General features: G+C 37.3%; 4 protein-coding genes across 4 annotated transcripts; 2 read left to right on the forward strand and 2 right to left on the reverse strand.

Annotated features, from left to right (window-relative positions):
• Nucleotides 1-1126: 1126 nt before the first annotated feature.
• On the reverse strand, nucleotides 1127-12008 carry LOC119598967 (SCY1-like protein 2). The gene is given in 15 exon segments (XM_037948701.1): nucleotides 1127-1204; nucleotides 1343-1488; nucleotides 2640-2772; nucleotides 3586-3822; nucleotides 4046-4205; nucleotides 4492-4634; nucleotides 5029-5145; nucleotides 5316-5414; nucleotides 5416-5532; nucleotides 6163-6312; nucleotides 6690-6869; nucleotides 7122-7291; nucleotides 7488-7651; nucleotides 10685-10776; nucleotides 11944-12008. Coding segments are annotated over 14 exon segments (1908 nt in total). The 5' UTR covers nucleotides 10699-10776; nucleotides 11944-12008.
• A 403-nt stretch (nucleotides 12009-12411) lies between these two features.
• On the forward strand, nucleotides 12412-18351 carry LOC119598969. Its single transcript, XM_037948703.1, has 2 exons — nucleotides 12412-13756; nucleotides 17996-18351. The coding sequence occupies exon 1, from the start codon at nucleotides 12742-12744 to the stop codon at nucleotides 13753-13755; it is 1014 nt and encodes a 337-aa protein (XP_037804631.1). The 5' UTR covers nucleotides 12412-12741; the 3' UTR covers nucleotide 13756; nucleotides 17996-18351.
• LOC119599116 (gem-associated protein 7-like) lies at nucleotides 16614-18271 on the forward strand. The gene is made up of 2 exons (XM_037948873.1): nucleotides 16614-16685; nucleotides 17996-18271. Exons 1-2 carry the CDS (start codon nucleotides 16614-16616, stop codon nucleotides 18269-18271), a joined length of 348 nt encoding a protein of 115 aa, XP_037804801.1.
• Nucleotides 18352-18414: 63 nt separating the features above from the next.
• LOC119598968 (NADH dehydrogenase [ubiquinone] flavoprotein 1, mitochondrial-like) lies at nucleotides 18415-22143 on the reverse strand (the record flags this gene model as incomplete). The annotated part of the gene is given in 6 exon segments (XM_037948702.1): nucleotides 18415-18966; nucleotides 19303-19511; nucleotides 19726-19958; nucleotides 20394-20624; nucleotides 21526-21736; nucleotides 21920-22143. Coding segments are annotated over 6 exon segments (1299 nt in total), but the record flags the coding sequence as incomplete, so codon positions are not given.
• Between the last annotated feature and the right edge of the window lie 1857 nt (nucleotides 22144-24000).

Raw genomic sequence — 24000 nt, forward strand, 5'->3', positions numbered from 1 at the left:
TTTGCATTCATGACTGCCATCTGGTTCATGCTCACGGTTTTTTGCTTTCGATGGCAACAGTTATGAATGTGAAGTTTGGCTTTTGCATCGGTGTATTTTGAGCAGGGACCTGACTAGGCCAGGAATTCATTCCACCCATGGGCTGGAACATGTTACTAGTTGTCCCCACAGAAGTCATGCTTGAAGTCATGTTTGAACCAACTGGGTTCATGAGAGCACCATTGCCAGTCATGCCACTGAATGCCGGTGGAGTGTTGTTCATGTTATTCATCATTCCCATGGATGCAGTCGTTCCCATCATCCCTTGGTGCCCGTTTACTGATACCGGGACTGCAGGTTGGTTGCTCATCATGTTCAAGTTGGAATTCATCAGTGATGAGGTGAGGTCACGGCTATGTTGTACTGGCTTTGCCAGGGAAGAGGGCGGATTCTGTGACTGTGGACTAGTGATGGGTTTGTTGACAGCATTAGCAGGGGGTGGAGGGGAAGGCAATAAGGGGGGCTGCTTGCTCAAGGTGTTCTGTAACCCCTGTTCTTTAACCATCCTGTTTAGTGAAAAAGAATTCCTCAGTTAGGCTTGTGATAACAAGACAGGTGATCAAAATTTAAAATCTTTTTATGCAATTTCTTTAAAAAAACTACACGTAAAAAAAAAATAATAACAACCAACAGTAGGAGGTAAACCTGCTCTATCCATATGAAATAAAAAGTTACATAAAATTAAAACATGCTCAATACTTCTGGAACTTAAATTAGTAAAATGAGAAAGAGAATGCTCACTTCTGCTTTTCCTCTAGAGAAAGAGAAAGATTTGAGGGCTTGGAAGTCGATGCTGACACTGGGTTGGGCACTGGGGTAGGGGTCTGGGGTTTATGATTGGCTGTTCCTCCGCCTGTGAACTGGTTCAGCCCAAGGCCAGCAAACATGTCACAACTTGCATCAACAGCTGATACTGGTGCATTATCGTTTCCATTTATTTTTGTTGGCATTGCCATCTGCAGTGCTCTGGAAATGGACCAAAATTATAAATATAAAATTCAATGTAAACCAAACAATTGCAAGATAAATTAATCTCCATGTGTGAATGTGTATCAAACAGTAAAGAAATATTCACTCTCATACAGACTTACTTTTGCTCATCCTTTATGGAGTTTAGCTGTTCTAATTTAGTTCTGTGTTCAGACTCCACTCTTTCTGTCATATCCTGAAAAAAAGTTTGAAAATATCTCAAACATTTCAGATTAACAGATATTACCTAACAAAAAATCTTAACATTTGAAAATAAATTAATAAACAAAGTCATAAAATAAAAGGAAATTTGCACTTGCTATTTTTCGCTCACCTTAATGAGGACCATGATCGCAGAATGTTGGGTTGGGGTGAGTGAGTTCTCAATGCTTAAGGGGAAGAGGAAAGGCAGGACTCTGGTTGCGAGGATTTCCTTGGATATGCCAAGCTTCTTGTGGTTTAGGGCTACTTTGAAAATTCCTGCAAAAAAGCAATATATTATTAACCCATTAGATCTGAGTGACATGAGTTTCCTGTTATGGTAAAATTTGAAAGCCAGGTGATGGAAATGTGCCATCATGAAAAAGCCGGGTTGACTCCTCATGAATACATAAAGGGGCCCTTTCATGATTTCCACCAGTAAACGAGTGTGGAAAGTACCAAATGTGAGCCATGGCTGGAAGAGCCCCAGCTCCAGAGAAGATATTTTTTCCATGTTCAGGACCTTATTTCTGCCCAGTGGCACAAGGTATGGTTCAGAAAATTGAATGACACAAAAATATGGAAAAAACAAAAATGTAAATAACACTATATTACTTATTACTATTGTTCCTGGATAGAGTTACAGACTACCACAAGAAGAGATATGGAGTCTGATTAAAAAAAAACAGTCTCTTACCATCTTGATACAGCATAAGAAATGACAAATATAGATCTTGAAAAATGGGAAAAAGCAACATTGCAAAGAGGAGGCAAGGAATATTGACACCACACAGGAGAGTTCATTCTAGGTCTACAAGTCACATGTCCAGGAGAGTCAGCAGTCTGTCAAAATACTCCCCTGAATGAGAAAAAGAAAGAGGGGGAGAAAGTAAAAAATAAATAAATAAATAAATAATAATAACAATAATAATTATAGTAAAACAAAAGTATTATCTAATGATAATGTCACTTAATGTTGCCAAGGAATTAGTTACTACTTGACCTCTCCTGTCTACCCCCATTCCTTGAATTCTGTTTTTTTTTTTTTTTTTTTTTTTTTTTTATCAACATTATTACTGTCAAAGACAGTGTTATTAACCTTTTTTCAATTCAAGAAATAGATTAACCCAACACTGATGGGTATCAGAAACCCCTGAGCATCATAAACTCTGGTGATTTCTGGCAAAATCCAGACACTGGGCACCAGAATCCGCTATGAGTAGCAGAACTTCCTCCTGCAAGCACTCTGGCATGTCGCTGTGCTTAAAGCTGTACCCCACAGACTGAGAAGTATGTTAAGATACTTGTACAGGTGACCTGTCCATTAAGGGTTAAACAGGGGAGATCTAAACACTTCACAAGTGACTATGTGTAAGCAAAAAGTAATAAACTAAACATGGCAACCCAGAGTAAGTGGGTTAACAACTCACCCACAATGGCCATAACCACTGGTGCTTCTCTTGATGGTATTTGCTCCAAGAATGGGAAGATATCATCCATGACCAACCATCTGTCGAGGTGCTCCAGGATCTTGCCCACACATACAAGGCAGTTTACACGAACCTGAAAGACAGAATGAAATAGACTTCAAAGTTTTTTTTTCATGTAAGACACCTTGTTTTCTTTAGAAACCCATGAATTGGTACTTAGTTACTATATATTCCCAATCAACTAACTGATGGGAAATTTTCTGTATATTTTTAGTGCTTTCTTTATATCACTTATATACTGAGTTTTCATTTTAACGCATTAACTATAATATGTGTGACATAAATCAATACATTCCTGAGAAAATAATGAGAAAAATTTAATATTTACTACAAAAGTCAAATGATTATCAATGGAAACAGAGAATGCATGTATTTTTCACATATTCAACAGAATTCCTTCTTCTATTCCATATGCTCAGGTCTATTTCCTCCATTTCCACTAACAATGTTCTTTTATCTTGATAGATTATTAATCAGGCCTTGGGTACAGCATATATATTAGCAATAGAAATCTAAAATATTTCAAATAATTCTGAATTAGGAATGCATATTTTCTACAATTTGATTTCTTGATGAATAAGCAATTGTGGAGTCACCTATGTGTCACCTAAATTCACAAAATAAAACTACAGTGGACAGTGTAATTACCCAGCACCAATGGGTTAATCAAAAACTGGAAAAAACATAATATAAAAGAAAATGCCTCAACTAAACTCAACTTCCTGGGTATGGCTATACACATGGCGACGCACTAGAGTGCATCAAGAGGGAAGTTCCACTACATGTAGCAGACTCCCGCTCGCAATGGTATGGTGGTTGCCAGAAATTACCGGAGTCTACGAAGCTGTGAGATTTCTAATGCAGTCATCTAAGGGTTAAAACATACCGACAGATAGCCTGTTCCGAGACAAAGCTTCTTGATTCTAGGCAGGAGAGCATTCTTCATGGCATGGTTTTCCACCAGATGTGCACAGGTAGGAATAACACTCAAGCACAGTTCCTGAATCTGTTGAGTATCACACTCCAGAGCACGGTACAGGAGTGGCAGGGCATCGCTTCTAACATCCTCTGCAGGAGTTTTTCCCAGGAGCAGTTCCATCTTTTGCATTAGTTGTAACATGACCTAAAAAGTGTAATGGGGGGGAAGGGATGTAAAAGCATGTACTATTTCCATAAATACTCTCATATCAAAACAAAACTTTTATTATCATTCAGTAGAGTGAAGTTAACTTGATACACACTATCTCTTAATCAGTCACTCATCAAACTCACATTATGTACAAAACATGCAGTTATACCAGAGTACACTCCTAAGAAAAACAAATCTGAAACCAAAGTTGCAGCACCTGGACAGGCTCTGTGAGCTTCATTATAGGCTTCAAATGTGGTAAAATGTGTTCCACAAACTCCTCTTTTGTGGCTCGTTCAGCAACCAATAGGATAACAGGAAGTACAAATGGTACCATGGTTGAGTTAATACATTCCTTCACCAAGCTTGGTACAATTCTGGAAGAGAGAGAAAATGCTATAGAATTCTTAAATGTCATAATATTTTGTTTGAAAAAGATTTAAATTTTTGGATGATAAAACAAATTACTTTAAACTAATTCATATCTATTAAAATGAAGTCAAGAATCATTACTCTATATACCCAAATACCTAACTAGACATGAGAAAACTTTCCCTAAAAATATAACAAACAAGGAAATAAATAAACATATGAATAATTAAACAACTACTAAAATCAAAAAACAAAATACAGCCACATAAAGTTTCACAAATCCTCTCTAACCTTAGCACACACACTCTGTGGGGCAGCTGGGGTATGATTTGCGGCAAACTCTTGTAAAACTGTGACTTCTGCATGTTATCCCACTGAAACATCTGATCCAGGTAACTCAGTGTCTTCACACCAACATCATCAAAGTATGGCACCTGCAAGTTTTGTTAGGTTATTACTATCACTTTTAGTATATTAGATTGGTAGGGAAAAATTGTCATATAAATCCTGCTTACTGCAAAATAATCATAGCACTCCTCACTGGCTCCAACTAACAATCAGATTCATTCACATGCTGAAACTGGAAACTAATTAGTTTCAGACTACAACTTTAGTTCTTTAAACAGGGAAAATGATCTCAACACTGATCTGAAAGTGTGTATAGTTTAAATTCAAGGGAATACACGAACATGAAATTGTACCAAATACTTTGATATTTCTTATTAATGCTATACTTGTTATAACTATTTGTACATTCTATAAAAGTATACACTGTTAAAAGTAAAGGAGATAAACCTATAGGAGTATGGATTCAGGAAAAGAACCAACCTTTGATAACTGCAATGCATCTGGTCGAAGTTGTGGGGTGGCATGGAGTAAGAGGCGTACTTGGTCTCTTATACCATCTGGTACTGACTGTAGCTTTAGGCTGTTCGGATTTTTATACTGTGGGAGAAATAGTTAGAACTGAAAGTAAGCAATTGTTATTTTATCTTCTGTGTTTATTCCTATGAAACAAATAAAAAGAAAAGACAATTTCAACAGAAGTTACTGGGTGCCCTTACACACCCAAATGAAATCAGCTTCCCAAAGCAAAACAACAACACAGTACTCACTTCACAACAGTTCCTCTTGAAGGTACCGAAGTCCTGGTTGTTGTGGAAAATTGGACGACCTTCATTGAAGAGAGCATAGGTTAAGACACCAAGGGGGAAAGAGGTCAGCAGCCGTGTCAAGGGTGTGTGTGAGGGCATACTCAGGGGCCAGATAGTCCAGGTGGGGCTGGCAGTTGGGGTGCCGCCGTGAGTCATACTCCTCGAAGGGCCAGAAGGGCTGAGAAAGAGAAAGAATCAACCAAGATGAGATGATGGAAATAATCAGAGATGAAATGGTGGGAAGAAGCTGAAGTTCAACAATGGTAATTATCGAGATTAGGTGATGGAAATCAATGTGAGATGAGATTATTGACCTACAATGATGATACCAGAAACCTCTGGGTGTCATTTATTCCAGTGACTTCTTGCAAACATCTAGCCTTTTGGCTGGGGAGTCTACTACATATAGTGGAACTTAGGGGTCACAACAAAAGCAAGCTGTGACACCTAAGGCCATACCCGTTATGAAGAGTTGGTTTTTCATGACAGTTATAGGTGCCCAGCTGTAAGAGGTTAACATCATTGGAGTGGAGATATGATGGGAATCAAAAGGGAATGAGATAATGGGAAATAATCAGAAACGACTTGTATCACTATGATTGACAACTCTCAAGAAAGTTGAGTGACTTATCATGCATATCTATAAACCATAAAATATTTATTTCAAAGCTAAGTGATAACCAAAAAAAGAGGAGGAAAAGAAAAATATTAAAGAAAAAGAAGGCAGTTACAAAAGAGAGAGGGAATAAAGGTATTTATCAAAAGTTTAACATAAATCACACAAAAAAAATTTAGAACATATACATACAGGCTGGTCTGCAGTAGCCTGATTAGCCACACAGAAGTCAAATCCAAAGAGCTTCCAAGCACCTTGATGATTCAACACAATGTTTTCAGGGCAGATGTTACGATGGACAGTTTTGACTGAATTGTGAAGAAATGCCAGACCTTCACTGACCTATTGGGACATATAAACATTATTAGTTGTAGCATAAAATTAAATACACCAAAAAAGAGAAGAAAAACCTCTAATGTGAAGCATTCAACACAATCTAGACTCCCTTTCAAATGGTAACACCATAAATGCAACTCTTTTCACAGTAAGTCAAGATTTATACTTATAGATTTTCAATACTAAACTAACCACTGACTTTCAAAAATAACTGACAAATCTTACGTAAATATCACTGGGTTTTCCAACTGTTTACTAGAAGTTTTCATAAAGACTGACCTTCAAAAATAACTGACAGATCTTACATAAATATCACTGGGATTCCTAACTATTTACAAATATTGGCAGAATATATCAAATTAGCACAACACTGATATTCATACCTGCACAAGACCATATTTGATTTCAACATCATACAGCTTGTAATCCTTGAATATTTGTGGTGTGGGAACAGGCATATTCTCAGTCTGACCAAGGACATTGGCCAGCGATGCAAACACAGGCTCTGTTGCAAAAGCTAATGTTTCCCTTGATTCTTCAAGAGGATGCTGGACTGTTAAGACCTAGAAATTAAAGTTGCATTGTACAATCAGATGGTTTAAGTAAATGAAGAATATAGCTCTCTTCAATTTATCTCCCTATAATTATTTGCCTAGTTAGCAACTGCCCTTAGATGCTGAGAGTAATAGACAGAACTAGCTTTTCATAAAAGAGACATAAATCTTGTCTTCTATAAAAAAACCCAAAAAACATAAATATCCTCATTTCCTTGCTAGTAAAAAGCCTTTAACTCAGGAGAAACTCATTAACCATACTTGGGGATGTCTCAGCCTCGTTAACTGAGAGACGCCTTTTCTCAGCTTATCCAGCATGGCCTCCCTCTCCTGTTTATCCCACTTGTCCAACTGACGCTTCTCAAACAGAAATATGGCAGCATCCTGCTTTGTGGACTTCTTGTAACCCTTGTATATCTTCCAAACCAAGCCTGGAGTGAAATTCCATGAAATGAAATTAAATGAAATCATTCATATTTCCACAAATCTTCTGTTGATATCATCTTTGAAAGGTCACAAATCCTAGAAGATATTTTCATCATAATAATTAACAAGTAAATAAATGAAATAAAATAAACAACAATAATCTTTTTAAAAAAAAATAACAATAATAATGATGATACTAACCAGGTCCAGCAGAGGCAATGTGCTGAGTGGCTTCAAACTCTCTCGTCACAGGGTTTCCAGGAAGATAATTGGACACCTGTGAAGCAATCTGTACAGCATTTGAAACTGCGCTGTTGGCCGCGCTGCTGACTGTAGAGCGGAGCTTGTTCAGCATGGACTCCATCCTGAAAATTTGTTACTGTCAGCCAATGCAATATAAAATCAAGATATTTTATAATAAGAAACAACATACCTATTTCTGTGATTTCACAAAATACTTGAGATACTTATTATCAAAAAAATAAAAAATAAATAAATAAATAAAAATAAAAAATTAAAAACTGAAATTAACTATACTAGACAACAGATTTATAACCAAATGTAAAATCTAAATTTTAAAAAATTACATAGAAAGAAAAAAAAGGTTAATTTCAAATACCAAAAGTCAACACCGAGCAGACAAAAAGCCGGACAGTAATTAAAGCAAGACTAACAAAGCGACGGACACAAAAAAATGAGACAAAAGTAGAGGAGAGAAAGTGCCAAAAGGGAAAGCCAACATGGAAAACAGTTTCAATTGAAACACAAGAAAAGAAAAACTCAAGTAACATTAGATAAAAAAAATAATAATAATAAAACACGAAAGTAAAATGCAGGCCAGAACAAAAATTTAACTACAAAGAAACCTTCAAAAAATACTTTTTAAAAAAGAAGAAAAATACTGAAGATTATCCTAAAACACTGAATTAGCTTTGCCATATAAAATCTTAATAAATAAAAAAGCATACGAGCAATACAACAAAAAAAAAAAAAAAAAAAAAGTTTTCTAAGTTCCATGAGGATGATACAAGTGGCAACTAAAATACTAATCAATATTGGTCTTGATTTAAAACAATGGCATTTTCATTACCTAAAACCTGATGGCTTATCTGTAGTTTGAATAACTTCCATTAGTTCTAGTTCAAGCAAAATCATCTGTAGCCTTCTGAATGCCATTTGTAATACATAATTCCAAGTATCAATATGACTTATCCATAAAATGGTGGAGGAAAAACAATGGTAAATCAATGAAATCAAACAAATACATAAATGTGTATGTTAGGTTGTGACCCCAACAAATGCAGAATTTGTATCTTTCTCTGTCTAAATGTCATGCATGTCAGCATATGTGCAGGTCAACTGCCATTATTCAAATAAAAGTGACCCTGCTGGGCATATGTGCAGCACTGATGAGCAAGCAGCACGCACAAGGAACAAAACATTTATATTCTGACATGTACATGTGTATCTTGAAACGCATAAAGGAGGAATTAATTAGTCCTCTGTTCAATAGAGTTGATGTATCATGTCCACATATCTATAAAATAATGTAATTTGACATTCACCAATCTAAATTGATAAATTACATTATCTAGTTATTTGTAATACATACATGTTGTTTTGGACATGCCGTATTTAACATAAAAGTATCAATTTATCGCTTACTTGTAGCTTGCGAAACAGTGTATGGAATTCTCTATTCTTTATTCTGTTTATATCAATGCTATGACTTTTAAGTCTTTTATTCTCAAATACTTCAGATTTCTTCAAGAGCGAGCCATGGAGCAAAAGCTCACTCAGTCTCTTCAGAAACTGTCTGTCTTCAGCATCCTCCAAAGATATGGCTTTGCATAAAGATGGACAAAACCACTTTGACCATGCTGATTGTACATGTCAGATTTAGTGAGTCCGTAGCCTTACTCCTTTCAAGCGTGAAATGCACCCTTAACAGGCATACTTTGTTTACACAAAATATATCTCTTTCAGTACATTCCTGAGTTCTTAACCACACTAGAACTATAGCACTCTACTAGACAAAGAGTACTGATCAATGTTTACCTCATTTTTTTTTCTCTCTCTCTCTTCGTTTAATATGTAATTAACTTCTGCACCCCTACAAAATCCATACATACTTTCTTTTTTTCATTCTACAAGATTGGAGTAACCCAAACCCACCATACATGGATGAGCTTTTGCAGTATGAGAAAACTGCTGAGAAAATATTGAAAAGGACAAGCAAGTACACACAAACAGATGGAACAGAACCCCTGTCACCCTCTAATTTTGCCAGAATCTTTATATATACATTGATCTAGGTATATGGTATAACGGTGGAAATGAGAAAATAACAGAAAAAAAGTGAAGACCACACTAAAATCCACCTGCCAGGACAGGAGAACTAAATGCTGCTAGGATAGTTGACCATCAACTAGAGATGATCAACTCTCAGCATAGTTACCCAGTATTTTCCATGATTAATTCCTCCTCCATAAGTCATTGTCTTGAAGCTGGTTTGAAGGAAGTGAATAGCAACAAAATTGACAATTCCCTTCCATCCATTTTTGCACAGACCTAATCATACAAGCCTTGCTGCTTTACTGTTATTGATGAGTACCACGAGTACAGCTACTAATGTATTTACTTTCCTGGAGTTTACCTTTCTCTTTGCATTATGTCTCAAGTAATATTACAGACTCTGATGTGCATTAAATCACTTTGTGAATGCTCTGACCACCAAAGAGTGGTATTTTTTTCTGTACTATAAACAAAATTTTGGCAAAAAAAGAATGGATCAGCAAAAAGATGGGCGACGAATTACAAGAAGTCCCTGTATAAACATTTCATGAGTCACCTTGATTCAACTGCCATAGCCTCAAGTAAAATGTCAACAATCTGTAATATATATTACATACCAGAGGAAAGAAAAGAAAAGAAAAACTTTAATCACTTTTCCTGTGAATTACCATTGATAGCCTTAATACCATACAAAAACAAAATCTCTTGTATAAATCCAAAGCATCCATTGATATTAATAATGTTTGTGACTTACTGCATTGACAAAATATACCAGAAAAAATAGCATAACCAACAATGTCTAATGCTATCCATTTACACTGATAAATACTGATGTGCAAGACCTGTAAAACCTATAGCAACTTTACCAGGTCTCAATATCTTTCAACAAAAACAATTAGCTGATCAGAAATCAACCAAATTTATCATCTTTTTTTTTCACTGTAAAAAACACCTCCACCTGAGCAAAACACAAAAAGAGCCCACATGAAACACATGGTAATATTTTCCCATTTACAAAGCACAATAATACTCTCTACACATTTTCTCAGTATGTTCATATTTTCATTTTATTACAGGCTTTATTTTCAAAATGTTGTACTTACACTTTCCGGTCCATTTTGCTTTCCCTGTGACATGTATGAGGTGGACACTAGTAATTGTAGCGCAAGGGTGGTGTTCACTGCCTTTGCTCTGACTGTGGTTGTAAAGTGTTAGTATGAAGCTGCAGGGATGTTAGAACAGACATACCATAAAGGAAAATCATAATGGAAAAGCAATACACACAAGGTTGTAAATCAGTCATTCACAAGGTTAAACTAAAGGTTACTCTTTTGTAACTTATTTTTCTATTCTAGATTCTGTTTTTTGAGAACGTGAATCTTCTAGATTTTTTCTTTTGGGTTTCCTATGAGATTACAAATCTATATATTTTGTTGATCACTTATTGAAATGTTCTAAGCTTTTCTAATTGAATTCTCTATCAAATCCATAGTATATTTGGAAATGACTCTTAACACTGATTTCCGGGTTAAAACTATATATCTCTGAAAGTACTCATCATGTTTCAAAGGAAACTAGAGCTCATCATGTTTCAAATGAATCTAGCACTCATTTCCCTCACTTATGTCACTGCTACAGTTTTTTTCCATCTATTTAGTCACTTCCTCATTTACATGTCAATTTCTCTCCCTGTTGGAGAAGTACATATTACAGAGCACCTGGAAATTATGAACTTTTCATCCTCTCTACTACCCTTATTATGAGTTTCCAAAGGAATTTCTATAGAAGAAAAGTGTCTTAAAAATTTACACTCTATCAGATGGCAAGGTCAGATTCTTCACTTTTGTTGTTAAGTGTCATTTCCAGCAATATCAAATCCATATATATTCACTTCCTTGTATACCTTTCCATGATCAAAACTTATCTCTATAATTCTTGGACACAGATATTCAAATACAAATGACCCAAGTAACCAATATCACAATTAATGACCAAGATACTACTAACCTTGAAAATGAATATATATCAAGGTCTCACATAAATTCAAGGTGTTAAAACTTCAAAAAAACATTTCCAATTGATACGTGGCAGGAAGAGACCCTGCATTCCTTAGTGATTTCAACCAAAACCTTGAATGAGTCATAGATATATGACAAAACAAAAAAAAAATATTTGTCACGCCCCATAAACGTCTCATTGGCATCAAAACACCTGTCAATCACGTACGGATCTCACTTTTTCAAACGGAATTTCTCGCTATTTCCTGCAAGATCAGTCCCTAAGGACACTAAAAAGTGGGTTTGCCGTCGCCTACGAAGCGAAAAGGGAGCCTAAAACAACGTAAACTTTAAGATGATGTCACCTGTTGGAGGAGTCGATGTTTACGTCCCGACCAGCTGATCGTCGCACACCTGGCGGCGGAATCGGAAACTAAATCCGGCCGCGTTCGGTTCGAGCTCCGAAGTCTCCGTCCTCTGCCTGCGAGGGATGTGATTGGTCAGCCCGGAGGGAGCCTCGCGTCTCGACCAATCAGAGGGCTTCGAGATTTCAGCGCGAGTCCAGTTTCGCCAAGTAAGCGAACGCGCCCGGCAGTGCTACCACTTGCGCTGGAGAATTTAGTTGAAGGTACGGCATATTCTGGAGGCACGAGGCGATGTATTGCTGTTGTGTCATTGGTTCGTAATAATACAGCGCATAAGGTGATGCATGTTTATGAAATTTAGCAAAAGAAAAAAAAAACAAGATATAACTGAAGCGATGTTATCCGGGAACAGAAAACGTTTTCAGAACTAAAGAAATCGAATATTTGTGAGTGTTTTCTTGTGAATAAATATAGTGACTTACTTGGTAGGTTCCTTTAGCTATAATATAAAGGGGGGGAAATAGTATCATTATAGTATTATTGGAATAAGCAACTTAACAGCAAACCTACAAATACCAACCCTACCATGTAATATGCAATAGAACGATACATTCTGGAAAAAAAAATCAAATACCTGCCGAAAAAATTGATAAGTATTGTACCAGAATTGATAAAAAAAGAAGCGATAAATTCCCAGGTCATCCTCCAACCCCCCCTGAAGCCCACTCGAGCGGCCGCAGTCCTCCTCATGGCAGTAAAAGCAGGTGATTGGCAGCGTTGGGTTCAAGGCGGTTCAAGATGGCCAAGGTGTGCCCAGGGTGCGAGTGCAACTATTTCGAGTTCATTCAGAAATTCTACAGGGACAACGAGGCCAGCATCGCGTATTTGCGAGACCACGGGGTCTTGCCCTTGGAGGTCATCTGTCCCCGCTGCAAGACCCCGTGCCATTACCGAGCCGAGAGACACACTTGGTACTGCGGGAAGTACAAGAAGATCGCCAAGACCAAGAGGAGGAAGCAGTGCCCCTATTCCGCCAGTGATTTTAACGGCTCCTTCCTCTCCGGGGCCAGGATCGAGCCCTACAAGGTCATGTGTTTCGCCAACCACTGGCTGAGCAAGCAGTGGGACTACCAGACGGTGAGCCAGTGCCTGGGCATTTCGTTGGCCACGGGGGCAGCATGGCAGAAATATTGCTCGGAGGTGACGGAGCACTGGCTGGATAACCAGGAGCCGATTGGTGGACCAGGCATCGTCGTCGACATAGACGAGACCCTGTTTGGGAAGATGAAGTACGAGAAGGGCAAGTCGCTCAGCCAAATTTGGGTGTTTGGTGGGGTTGAGCGCGACAGCAAGAACTACTTCATTGTCCCGCTTGAAGAACCTGTAAGTCAGAATCTGATGTCACTTATCCAGAAATATATTCTTCCAGGAACTGTCATTGTGAGTAACAGGTGGAATGCTTACAACTCTATTAAAGACTATGATTACGTTCATCAAGTGATAAACCACTCTGGGGACTCCATCGATGAGGAGAACGCTGAAGCCCACACAAAGAATGTTGAACTGTTGTGGCGTGATATCAAGGAGTGGACCCCAGGACCTGGCAATCGGCTACAGTTTTACAAACAGTATTTGGCTCGGCTCCTATTTGTGCAGCAGCACACCTTTAGCACTGTCAACCACTATTTCTTCCGTGAGGTTGCAAGAATGTACCCCCCAGACTTTGAAAATGAAGAGACGCCTTCTAATTCATGCAATGACGTCCAGAAGGAACACGATCATGAGAACAAGGAATCTGAAGTGTCAGATTAAGGTAAAAGTTCTTGCTCAATAAATTCCAAAAGGTCAGTATTGTGGCTTTTTGGAGCTCTTTAGGGACGCCCTAAAATTATGGAAACAGGAGAGTCCAAGAGGCAAGCGGCTGTGACATAGATCCAGAACTTGAAAGCCCAGAGATAGAGAGTTAAATTACGTTTTATTGCTCTTAACCTGATAGGTGTAGGGATTTCAGCCATACTTTAAAATTTCCACATGTGTATATTGTTTGAATAATAACTTTGTAGTTATTATTCCTTCTATCAGTTATTCACCACCATTGGAGCTGGTGTCTTCCAGTCATGGCTCGCAGATAGTACATTCCACACTCATTCAATAGGATAATGCAAAATCCCCTTCCGAAATGCCTACCGAGTCTAATCACCCTCTAAGAGCTCTGTGCACTCATGGCAAGTAATTTCTGTCCTCCTGCCATCAATTTTGCATTACTCACCAAATTTTTTCATCGTATGATAGTCCGGTTGTCTGGATCCAAGGTGTTAATTATCCACACAACAGAAAATAGCTCACTTCCACCAACCACCAACATTGCTATGGGTAGAGATGGTTCAGATTTGTACGAGTAATACAGCATTCATGGTATTATGTGCTTATTCCAAATTAACCATACTCATAGCATTGCTTGTCATAGATATACCTGCTGTGGCCTTTGATGCTTTAGTGGATGTGACTATGGGATCTAGAATTGTCCATTTTATAAAGCAACATTGGCTAAGAACATGCTAAGGCTATAGAAAGCAAAACCTCACTAATCTATTTGAAACTTTCAATGATTCTTATTACATTTTATGTCCAAATCAAGAAAAATTCATAGAATCAGTGAAACTGATGATAAAAAAAAAACATGAAAACTAAAGATTATACCAACAGACAGAAAAGTTACACACACACATATATACTTATATACCTTAATAACCTTGGTAATTTGGCTAACCCTAAGCTGTGATAGGCAACCACAGTTGTGATTCTAGAATATTATTCACCACCTGTTAGGTAACTATAGTTCACAGCCTTAGAAAATGTCTGTTCCCTGGCAATTGAGTGTCTTTACCTCCCACCTGTTCTGCCAAGGACATGCTATTATCCTACAATGCCATGTTTTGAGGAATATCACAGCAATAAAGAGATTAAAGAAGAAATTTGTAAATGCATAATGAATGGAATTAATTGCTCAAATGAATAAAGAAAACATCATGAAATTGAAATAAAATAGGATATGTACCTTATATTGTTTGTTTTACTGAAGATGAATACAGATGATGATGAGTGTTATGATATATATACTTCTTGAACAATAGAATAATGAATAAGTTTGCTTGAGGCATCCATTTAGTAAATTTTTGTAATTAATTTTGCTCTGGGTACAAAATTAGAAGAAAAAAAATTAAATCTTTATACCATGCAGGCAATAAGCTTCCTTAAGTGATGACTTTCTAATGCATGTTGACTGTAAGCCTGGCCAATACTCATATGCAGTGTCCTCTCTGCATAATTTTTTTTTGCCTTTTTATCATATTCCAATATCCATATTTGTCATTTGATATGCTGTAGCCACAGATTCCACATCCTCTCTCTAGGTATTTCAAAACAGAGCCTTTTTTCTTCTTCTTTTTTCCCTTAATATATTAAATTTTCTGTAATACAACCTGCACTGCCACTCGAAGTGGGTATCAATAGGATCATGAGCATGGAAACGGTGCCTTCCTTGGAGCATGGCTCATAGATCCCCCCAAACCCTAGCCTGTTGTTGCCACATGGAAGGGGGGGGGGTCACCCCTACCTTGGACTTCAGCCTTTGACTCTAATAATTTTGCATGGTCTTTTCTTCCCTCTCTTTTTCCTATACTTCTCTGATCCCTTCTACTATCTACTTCCTAAGGTGTGAAAGCCATGTTGATAGGATGAATGGTTGACTTTGTGCCAGTCTTGAATGATCTGGGGGAGCTATGGACATGGTATTCTTGTTTAATTATTAACCCTTAACCTTACCCCACAAGGGCTGGACCATTTCTCTCCCCAACAGAATCAAGGCTTACCATGGCCAGTAATGAACTGTCTCCATTTTCCCAACAAACTGCCCTGTCTGTGACAAGGATTGGTCAGATAGTGGAGAAGACTTACTTGAGTGCCTCTTGGCTAGAGGCTGCTATAACTCCTCCACCAATATTGCCAAGCTTTCTTTCCTTAGACATGATCACCCCCTTGATGTTTATATTGCAAGAGAATCCCTTCCTGTCAGACCATACCAACCTCCACCCCATCAATATCAAAATTTTTGGCATCTAGGCCACCCTGCCAAACACTGACCAATGCCCTCTATATGCCCAACCTGGTCATGATCGATCAAACTGCTCTGCACAGTCACGCACATGTGCCAGTTGTGGTGGCTCCCATAATGTATTTAATAGGGGCTGCCCCTACAAGTTTGAATCGGAAGTGGCAACTCTCAGATTCAAACTTGGCCTCCCATTACACGAGGCCAGAGAAGAAGCACATTGACAAGGTTTTTCTCTTACTCCATACTCCAGTGCTGCCCTTCACTCCAACCCTCCTTCTTCTTCCAAAGATGTTTCTACATCCCCCACCTGTATCTGTTCCTCCTCCATCTTACATTTCCACATCTACCCTTCCTCTCCCAATCAAATTCTTTTGTAATACTAAATCCAGACACCCCAATTTCTACCACTGCCCTGACATCTACCCCTCTCCTCCACTACCTTTAGCTCAATCCCACAGAAGCTTATCTTTTCTTCTCCCCCTCAGAAGACCTTTGTTTCTCAGACCTTCCCTACCAAAACCACTTCAGAAAGTCTCAAAGACATTCAGAACTAATCATGATCCAAGATAACATGCCTGTACCTCAACCTTCTCCCAATCTCTCTGCTCCCATTCTTTCTACACTCAAAGTAAGTGGAGACATCAACCTTCCTCCTACTCATGTTCCCCCTACACCCCTTCCTTCCACTTCTTCCCAACACATTATGATAAATTATTGTGGCAAAAAGGGTAAAAATTACGGCAGGAGTGATCCCCTACATTGGGCACAGTCCCCATTTCCTGTCTCCCCACAACAATGAGCAAGGGATTTTTCCCTTTCAATGCCATACTATCATGAACTGCTATATGACTTTTGAGGTGTAGTACATTTAATCATTAACAAACTCCCCCACTTTACCCCTTTCATTACTACATCTTTCTATAGTGCTATATGACCAAGAGACATTCCCATCACCCAGCCCTCAGCAAAATTTTTCCACAATATATTCATGTCAGCCAGCCTTTTTTTTTTTAACCCATAATTGACGGGTAGCATTCATAGAGGCCGGGGCCTCGCTGCCGGGGGCTTATATCGTCGCCCTAGCATGCACGACCACTCATGCCAAATACCAGCATCCCATGCCGTTTCTTCATAATACTACGAAGATATGTTGTATTTTCAATTTTCATTATTTTTTACAGTCTCTACTTGCCAAACTTCCTGATAAATCGAGACTGAAGGGTATTTTTGTTGTTATATAGACTCCATAGTTGATCATTATACGGTCTATAGTCCGAATAAAATAAGCAGTGTGTGGCATCATGGAGTTGAAATTGTCGGTTTGTTGCATGGTAAAAATGAGTGTTAAAACCGACTTAATCACACTTTCACTGGCAAAAAAAAAAATCTTTTAGCATGATTGTAACAAAAAAAAACTCATGGCATGTCCATGCATACTCTATGGCATGTGCGTCGTGCCCCCGGCAGATGGTCCCGTGGGTTAAGTGGCATGATGGTCAGGTCACCAGGATCCAAAAGGTTAATAAAGCTACTTCATAGAAAATCACCTCAAGTAGTCTTAAAGTCAGAAATGAAATTTGCACTGTCACTTCCAACAAGGAAAGCATTTACAATTTTTATTAAGTATAATATTAAAATTAATCCAGTCATGCAGTGTGCTAAGATTTATCACACTCACCCTTTGAGTCTCAAGAGACTTTATCAATACTAGTACTCTTAATCTTTCTATTGATATTAGGATTTTATAAATATTGTCTTTCTAACCAGGTTTGCATTCTTACTATATCTTATAAAATACAGTATTGGAGGTCTTTTCAGACTGGCAGCCTTTCAAGATTCATAGTGTTATTATAACATAGTCTGTTACAGTCTTCAGGTATAAATAATAGCAGTTGCATTAAAGGATTTCAGATTCATTGCTATTTTTGTTTGTTGCAGATGGAGGAAACACAAGGAACACAGAATGAGGAAAATCCAACACAGCAAGAGTGTCGAGCAGACTTGCGAGAGAGATTCTTATGGGCCGTTACTTCCTTGGTAGGAAAGGAAGCAACTATCAACATGCATGAAAAGACACATGCTAGTGGGATATTCCGTGGTATCGATAAAGACATCCTGAGTATGCACATTCAGGACTTGAAAACCCCTTGCATTGTCTATCCTCGGGCAATGATTCGTGTACCTGACTGCATGACGGTGCATTTCAAGTTATAGCACTGTGTCTTGGCCATTTACCTGATAGATATATATTTGTATTTGTTATAAATATTTTTTATTAAAAGATGAAAAAGTTGTTTATTTTGTTGCAATCCCTGTAAGTTATGTCTGAAGATAATAAAAAATCTCAATCTATTTTTATACATATATTTTCTTTCATACATGAAGTTACAGAATAACCTCTAAATTACATTAAATAACCTATTTACACTTTAGTTATAAAAAAAAAAATGCACTCAACATTTGGAGAAAATAGGGCAATGTTTCAATTATTGGGTAGTTTAAAGAATTGTTTTCTTAAAAGAATTATAACATAATCCAGACCAGAAGGGAGTCTGTAATGGCAAATTAGTGTTACCAAAGTCCAAATATAACCTGAAAAAAAAAAAAAAAAATTGTTGAAGATGTATGAACCAACAACAATTACCAGAATTGTGGCCACTCCCTCTCCATGGCCCAGAAATATCTACATCTTTCTACTTTTTTTTCAATCTTGAAATCTTAATTTGATACAGCCTGTTTGGTGGCTTCAAATTGGGCCATGCGTTCCTCAATCACTGGTCTGAAGTGGCGGATCAGGCCTTGCACTGGCCATGCTGCTCCATCACCCAATGCACAAATAGTATGCCCTTCAATCTGCTTGGACACCTCCCACAGGGCATCAATCTCCTCCGTGCGTGCATCTCCCTTTACTGTTCAAAAGAAAAAGAAAATTGTTTAAAATTTTTACATTTTGGTTAATGATGCAATCAAATAATAATATAACAATTTCCTCAAACTCCTCTTCTATACCAATTTGTGACTAAATTTACATCCATTAATTTGTTTAGAGTCATAAGAAAATCAACTCATCCCTGCAGGATGCAGGAAAAAAAAAAAAAAAAAAAAAAAAAAAATGTATGAATATCTTTGTATTAAGTCATACTGCTACCCAAAAATTAGAGAATGGATTTACAAAAAGAAAATGTTTATATAAACATTACATTGCTTTCCCAATACAGGAAGGAAAAAGTTTTAAGAGGACTCACCAAATCTGCCCATAATCTTGTGCATCCAATTGACTCCTTCACGGCAAGGTGTGCATTGGCCACAGGATTCGTGCTTGTAGAATTCAATTAAGCGAGCAATAGCCTTGATAACATCTGTCTGCTTATTCATCACAATGATAGCCGCTGTTCCAAGAGACGTCTGGCAAGCCACAAGACCATCAAAGTCCATGATTGCTTCTTCACAAACCCTGGAAAAGTTCACTAAATTAGTAAATTTTATTAAATTCCAAGTATGAGGAAAGTATGTTATTTAGCATGTTCAACAAAATCCTAACATCTATATTCAAACTGTAATTTTGTGGAGAAAAAATAACAAAAATAAAGATAAAAAAAACACCTGTATATAAAACACCTTTACACAACTCACACATCAACCTTTTCCCTAAACACTGGTTTTCTTACTTCTGTGGAATGATGGGTGTTGAGGAACCACCTGGGATGATGCCAAGCAAGTTATCCCAGCCTCCAGTTACACCACCAGCATGGCGCTCAATCAGTTCCCTCAGATTAATTGACATTTCTTCTTCAACGGTGCATGGATGGTTGACGTGGCCTGAGATGTTGAAGAGCTTGGTTCCACTGTTACGAGTGCGTCCCAGCCCAACAAACCAACTTCCACCACGGCGACAGATAGTCTGGTGTAAAGAGAATGGTTATTGAAGAATCTTTTTTTCTTTTTTTTTTCATTTTCTTTTCTTCAAGCTCTTGCTTTCCACTTACTTCCTTCCAAAATTCTTTTGTACATAAATGCAACACAATTAGGAATTAATAAAAATTACCATCAACTATTCACCAAGGTCATTGCAAACTGCTGAATGTGTAAACAATCCTATTCACAATGATTGTGGAAAACATTTATTTATAAATATAACTAAATACATATTTATTACTTATATGATAAAAAGAATTATTCTATATATATTTAATTTATACACTTGAAGCTATTTATCCATCTTTTTCTAACATTCATTCATATGAGTGCACTCATTATTTTTGCACTTATTGCACTATATGCAAAATACAACAACTACTTTGTATCAACACCATATAAACGAATGAGATTAACTTACAGGAGCAACGGCAACAGTCTCCACATTGGCAACAGTTGTGGGGCAACCAAACACACCCACATCAGCAGGGAAAGGGGGCTTAAGACGAGGCTTTCCCTGCTTGCCCTCCAAAGATTCAATGAGGGCAGTCTCCTCACCACAGATATAAGCTCCTGCACCACGGTGCATGAAGACATCAAAGTCATAGCCAGAACCACAAGCATTCTTGCCAATGAAGCCAGCTTTGTAGGCCTATGGATAAGAAATAGTATTGAATGATACTGTTTGTAAGTGAAATATTTACTTAACCCTTCGATCTGGATGACATGACCATCATGTTATGAAAAAATTTGGCTCAAGGAGTGGGTGATGTGAACATGCTGTCATGGGGAAATGTGGATGTGGTCTGGGGTGGCATGAACTTACTATCGAGAGCATTTCAACTGAAGGCTAGGGTGACAGGAAAAATTCACCATGAGTCCACAAAACTCTTGGAGGGTGATTAGGTTCATTTGGCATTTAGAAAGGGGCTTTTGCATTATTCCCATTGATAAACACGAGTGAAATGTAATATCTGTGAGCTATGACTGGAAGAGTACCAGTTCCAGGGAGGATGCCATTTCCATGCTGAGCATGGAAATGGCCAGGAATAAGAGTTACTTATTGTTATGATTCTTGCACTGAGTCTGGACTAACTCGAGAGGTAACATGGAATGTGACAGGATAACAGTCTATTACCATCTGGATAAAGCAAATAAAATGATAAATATGGGCATTGGAAAATGGCAAAAAAGCTAAAAATGCTTAAACATAAAAAGAGAAATTAACATGCAAAGGGGAGGCCCAGAGTCTATACATAAAAAGACAAAATAACACTGCAAAGGGAGCCACAGAGTCTGGTCACTGCACACAGTTTGTTCATGTGCACATGGCCTACAAGCCATGCACCCATAAAACTGGCCGCTCACATAACCCTAATGCCTGTATTTTGAGCCATGTGATTGCTGGGAAGTATCCGGATCCAATAGGTTAAGAAATGAAAGTAAAAGGAAACTTTACTTAAAGTCAACAGTGACTAACAGAAGTTTTCCTCTTTCAAATCATTATCATACTTGATGAAAAAAAAAACAATAATAATAAAAAATAAACTCACCTCATTAATTGCTACTTGCATGTTAGAAGCTTCATTGTAGAACTCTCCACGGATGTAAATGTAAGCAGCCCTAGCCCCCATTGCACGTCCAGCAATCAAGCAACCCTCAACGAGCTTGTGAGGGTCATGACGCATAATCTCCCTGTCCTTGCATGTGCCAGGCTCTCCCTCATCAGCATTGACCACCAGGTACTTGGGTCTGCCATCAGAGCTAAAGAAAGGGAGAAGCCATCTTATATATTTAACTAGAGTAAAAATAGATAAAAACAAAATAGAAGATACACAGTGTGCAATGATTAAAAAAAAAAAAAAAAATTAATTTCTAAAAATTCCCTATCCTATACCAAAGGAAAAAGAATCAAAACAACAAGATGAGGGTTGCCTTCAAACTTACGGCTTATTCATGAAGCTCCACTTCATGCCCGAAGGAAAGCCAGCACCTCCACGCCCTCTGAGACCTGAGGCCTTGATCTCATTCAGAATCCAATCATGCCCTTTTACAATGATCTCCTTGGTCTTGTACCAATCTCCACGGGCAAGAGCACCCTTTAACCTCCAATCATGTCGGCCATAGAGGTTGGTAAAAATGCGGTCAGCATCAGCCAAGGGCCCATATACCTGGAAAATATTGGTTAGCGTTAAGACAATTTTATTTCTTTTTTTTCTTTTTACTTAAAACACAATATAGTATTAATAAGAATAAAATGTTGATGTTAAACAAGAGCTCTGCAAGATACCAAAACTGTCCAAAATGAAAAAGGACACATAAATGCCATAACCACTAAAACTACAATTTGCTTTGGTAAATAGTGAACAAAAAAAAGTTAAAAGTTCAGCTAATGAAAGTAATTAAATTATGAAAGGCATAAAAAAAACATTGAGCAAGACAGAGCTTGAACTGGTTCTTTATTTGACAGCAAAACACCAGGACTGTCTACAAACATTTTCTTATCTTATATATGATAGGGCTTTGTTGTCCCTTTGCCAGAGTGCTGAAGGTACAAAGGCGTGGAGGCTACAGTGAACACTTCAGGTCATTGCTGATGCATCTTCCACAAGTGACTGTGGGGTTACCTTCAGATTATTTTCTACAGCTAGTAATATTACCCTCTTTGTCTAGAACCACCATGCCAGGTAACATCAATTAACACACTTTTTGACTTTACAACTTTCAGTCTTCTACTTACCACACAAACCCATTTGACCAAGTCTTAATAGATACCCAGTGATATGGATGTCATTCATCCACTACAATTTTAATCTTTTATATAAACTAGAATATTCATCATAAAGTTACTGTTGTAGAGTACGATGCTATTATGCTTGATACATATATGGCAAATTTATATACATGGCAAAATCTATACAAAAAGCAACAACAAAATCTTGTTGAACCTTTATATAGAACAAATTTAGAGGAAGGCATATATAATGACACCATACAGTACTAATCAACACTGACAATGGCACCATACAGTACTAATCAACACTGACAATGGCACTTCATAAACTGATTAAAGCAAAAATTGTGTTATACATTTCAGCCTATCACACAAAATATGCCAGTCTGTAGGGATTGTGCAATCACAGCTAACCCTTCACAAAGAAATGAAAAAGTATTACCCTAGAATTTCTGTGTGGTTCTCCTTTACCCCCATCCCAGCTGCCCTCATAGCATTTTATTCTTATAACCATACACACACATATGTATGTATGTATGCTCGTATATATATATATATATATATATATATATATATATATATATATATATATATATATATATATATATATATATATGTATATACATGTGTGTATATATATATATTAGATATAGATATAGATATAGATATATAGATATATATGTATATATATGTATATATATATATATATATATATATATATATATGTATATATATATATATATATATATATATATATATATATATATATTTCTCACGAAAAAAAAATGCAGATGCACTAATTGGGTACAGCACAATAAATGATCGCATTTTAAAAGTCAAAATACAAGCAAAACCTCATAACATTAGTTTTATACAATGCTAAGCACCAACCAATATTGCAAGTGATGAAGAAATGGATTTTTTTTATAACTCTCTCCAAGATACTTTAGACACAATCCCTAACAGAGATGTAAAAGTGATCATGGGAGACCTCAACGCCAAAGTAGGAAAAAATGATCTAAAAAATGACACCTGTGGAAAATTCGGCCTTGGAGATATAAATGAAAGAGGTAAAGATTTTATTGAATTCTGTAGTACAAATAATCTAGTTATAGCCAATACATTGTTCCAACACCACCCAAGACACTTGTACACGTGGTTTTCACCAGACAAAAGAACACGCAACCAAATTGACTACATTGTGCTGAACCAAAAAAATGCGCAAAAAGTCTGCATAAAAAATGCCAGAGACAACACCTGTCGACTCAACTGACAACATACAGATTACTTAAAA

The sequence above is a fragment of the Penaeus monodon genome, chromosome 42 (genome assembly GCF_015228065.2).
Source record: "Penaeus monodon isolate SGIC_2016 chromosome 42, NSTDA_Pmon_1, whole genome shotgun sequence".
In the NCBI taxonomy this organism is placed as follows: Eukaryota; Metazoa; Arthropoda; class Malacostraca; order Decapoda; family Penaeidae; genus Penaeus; species Penaeus monodon.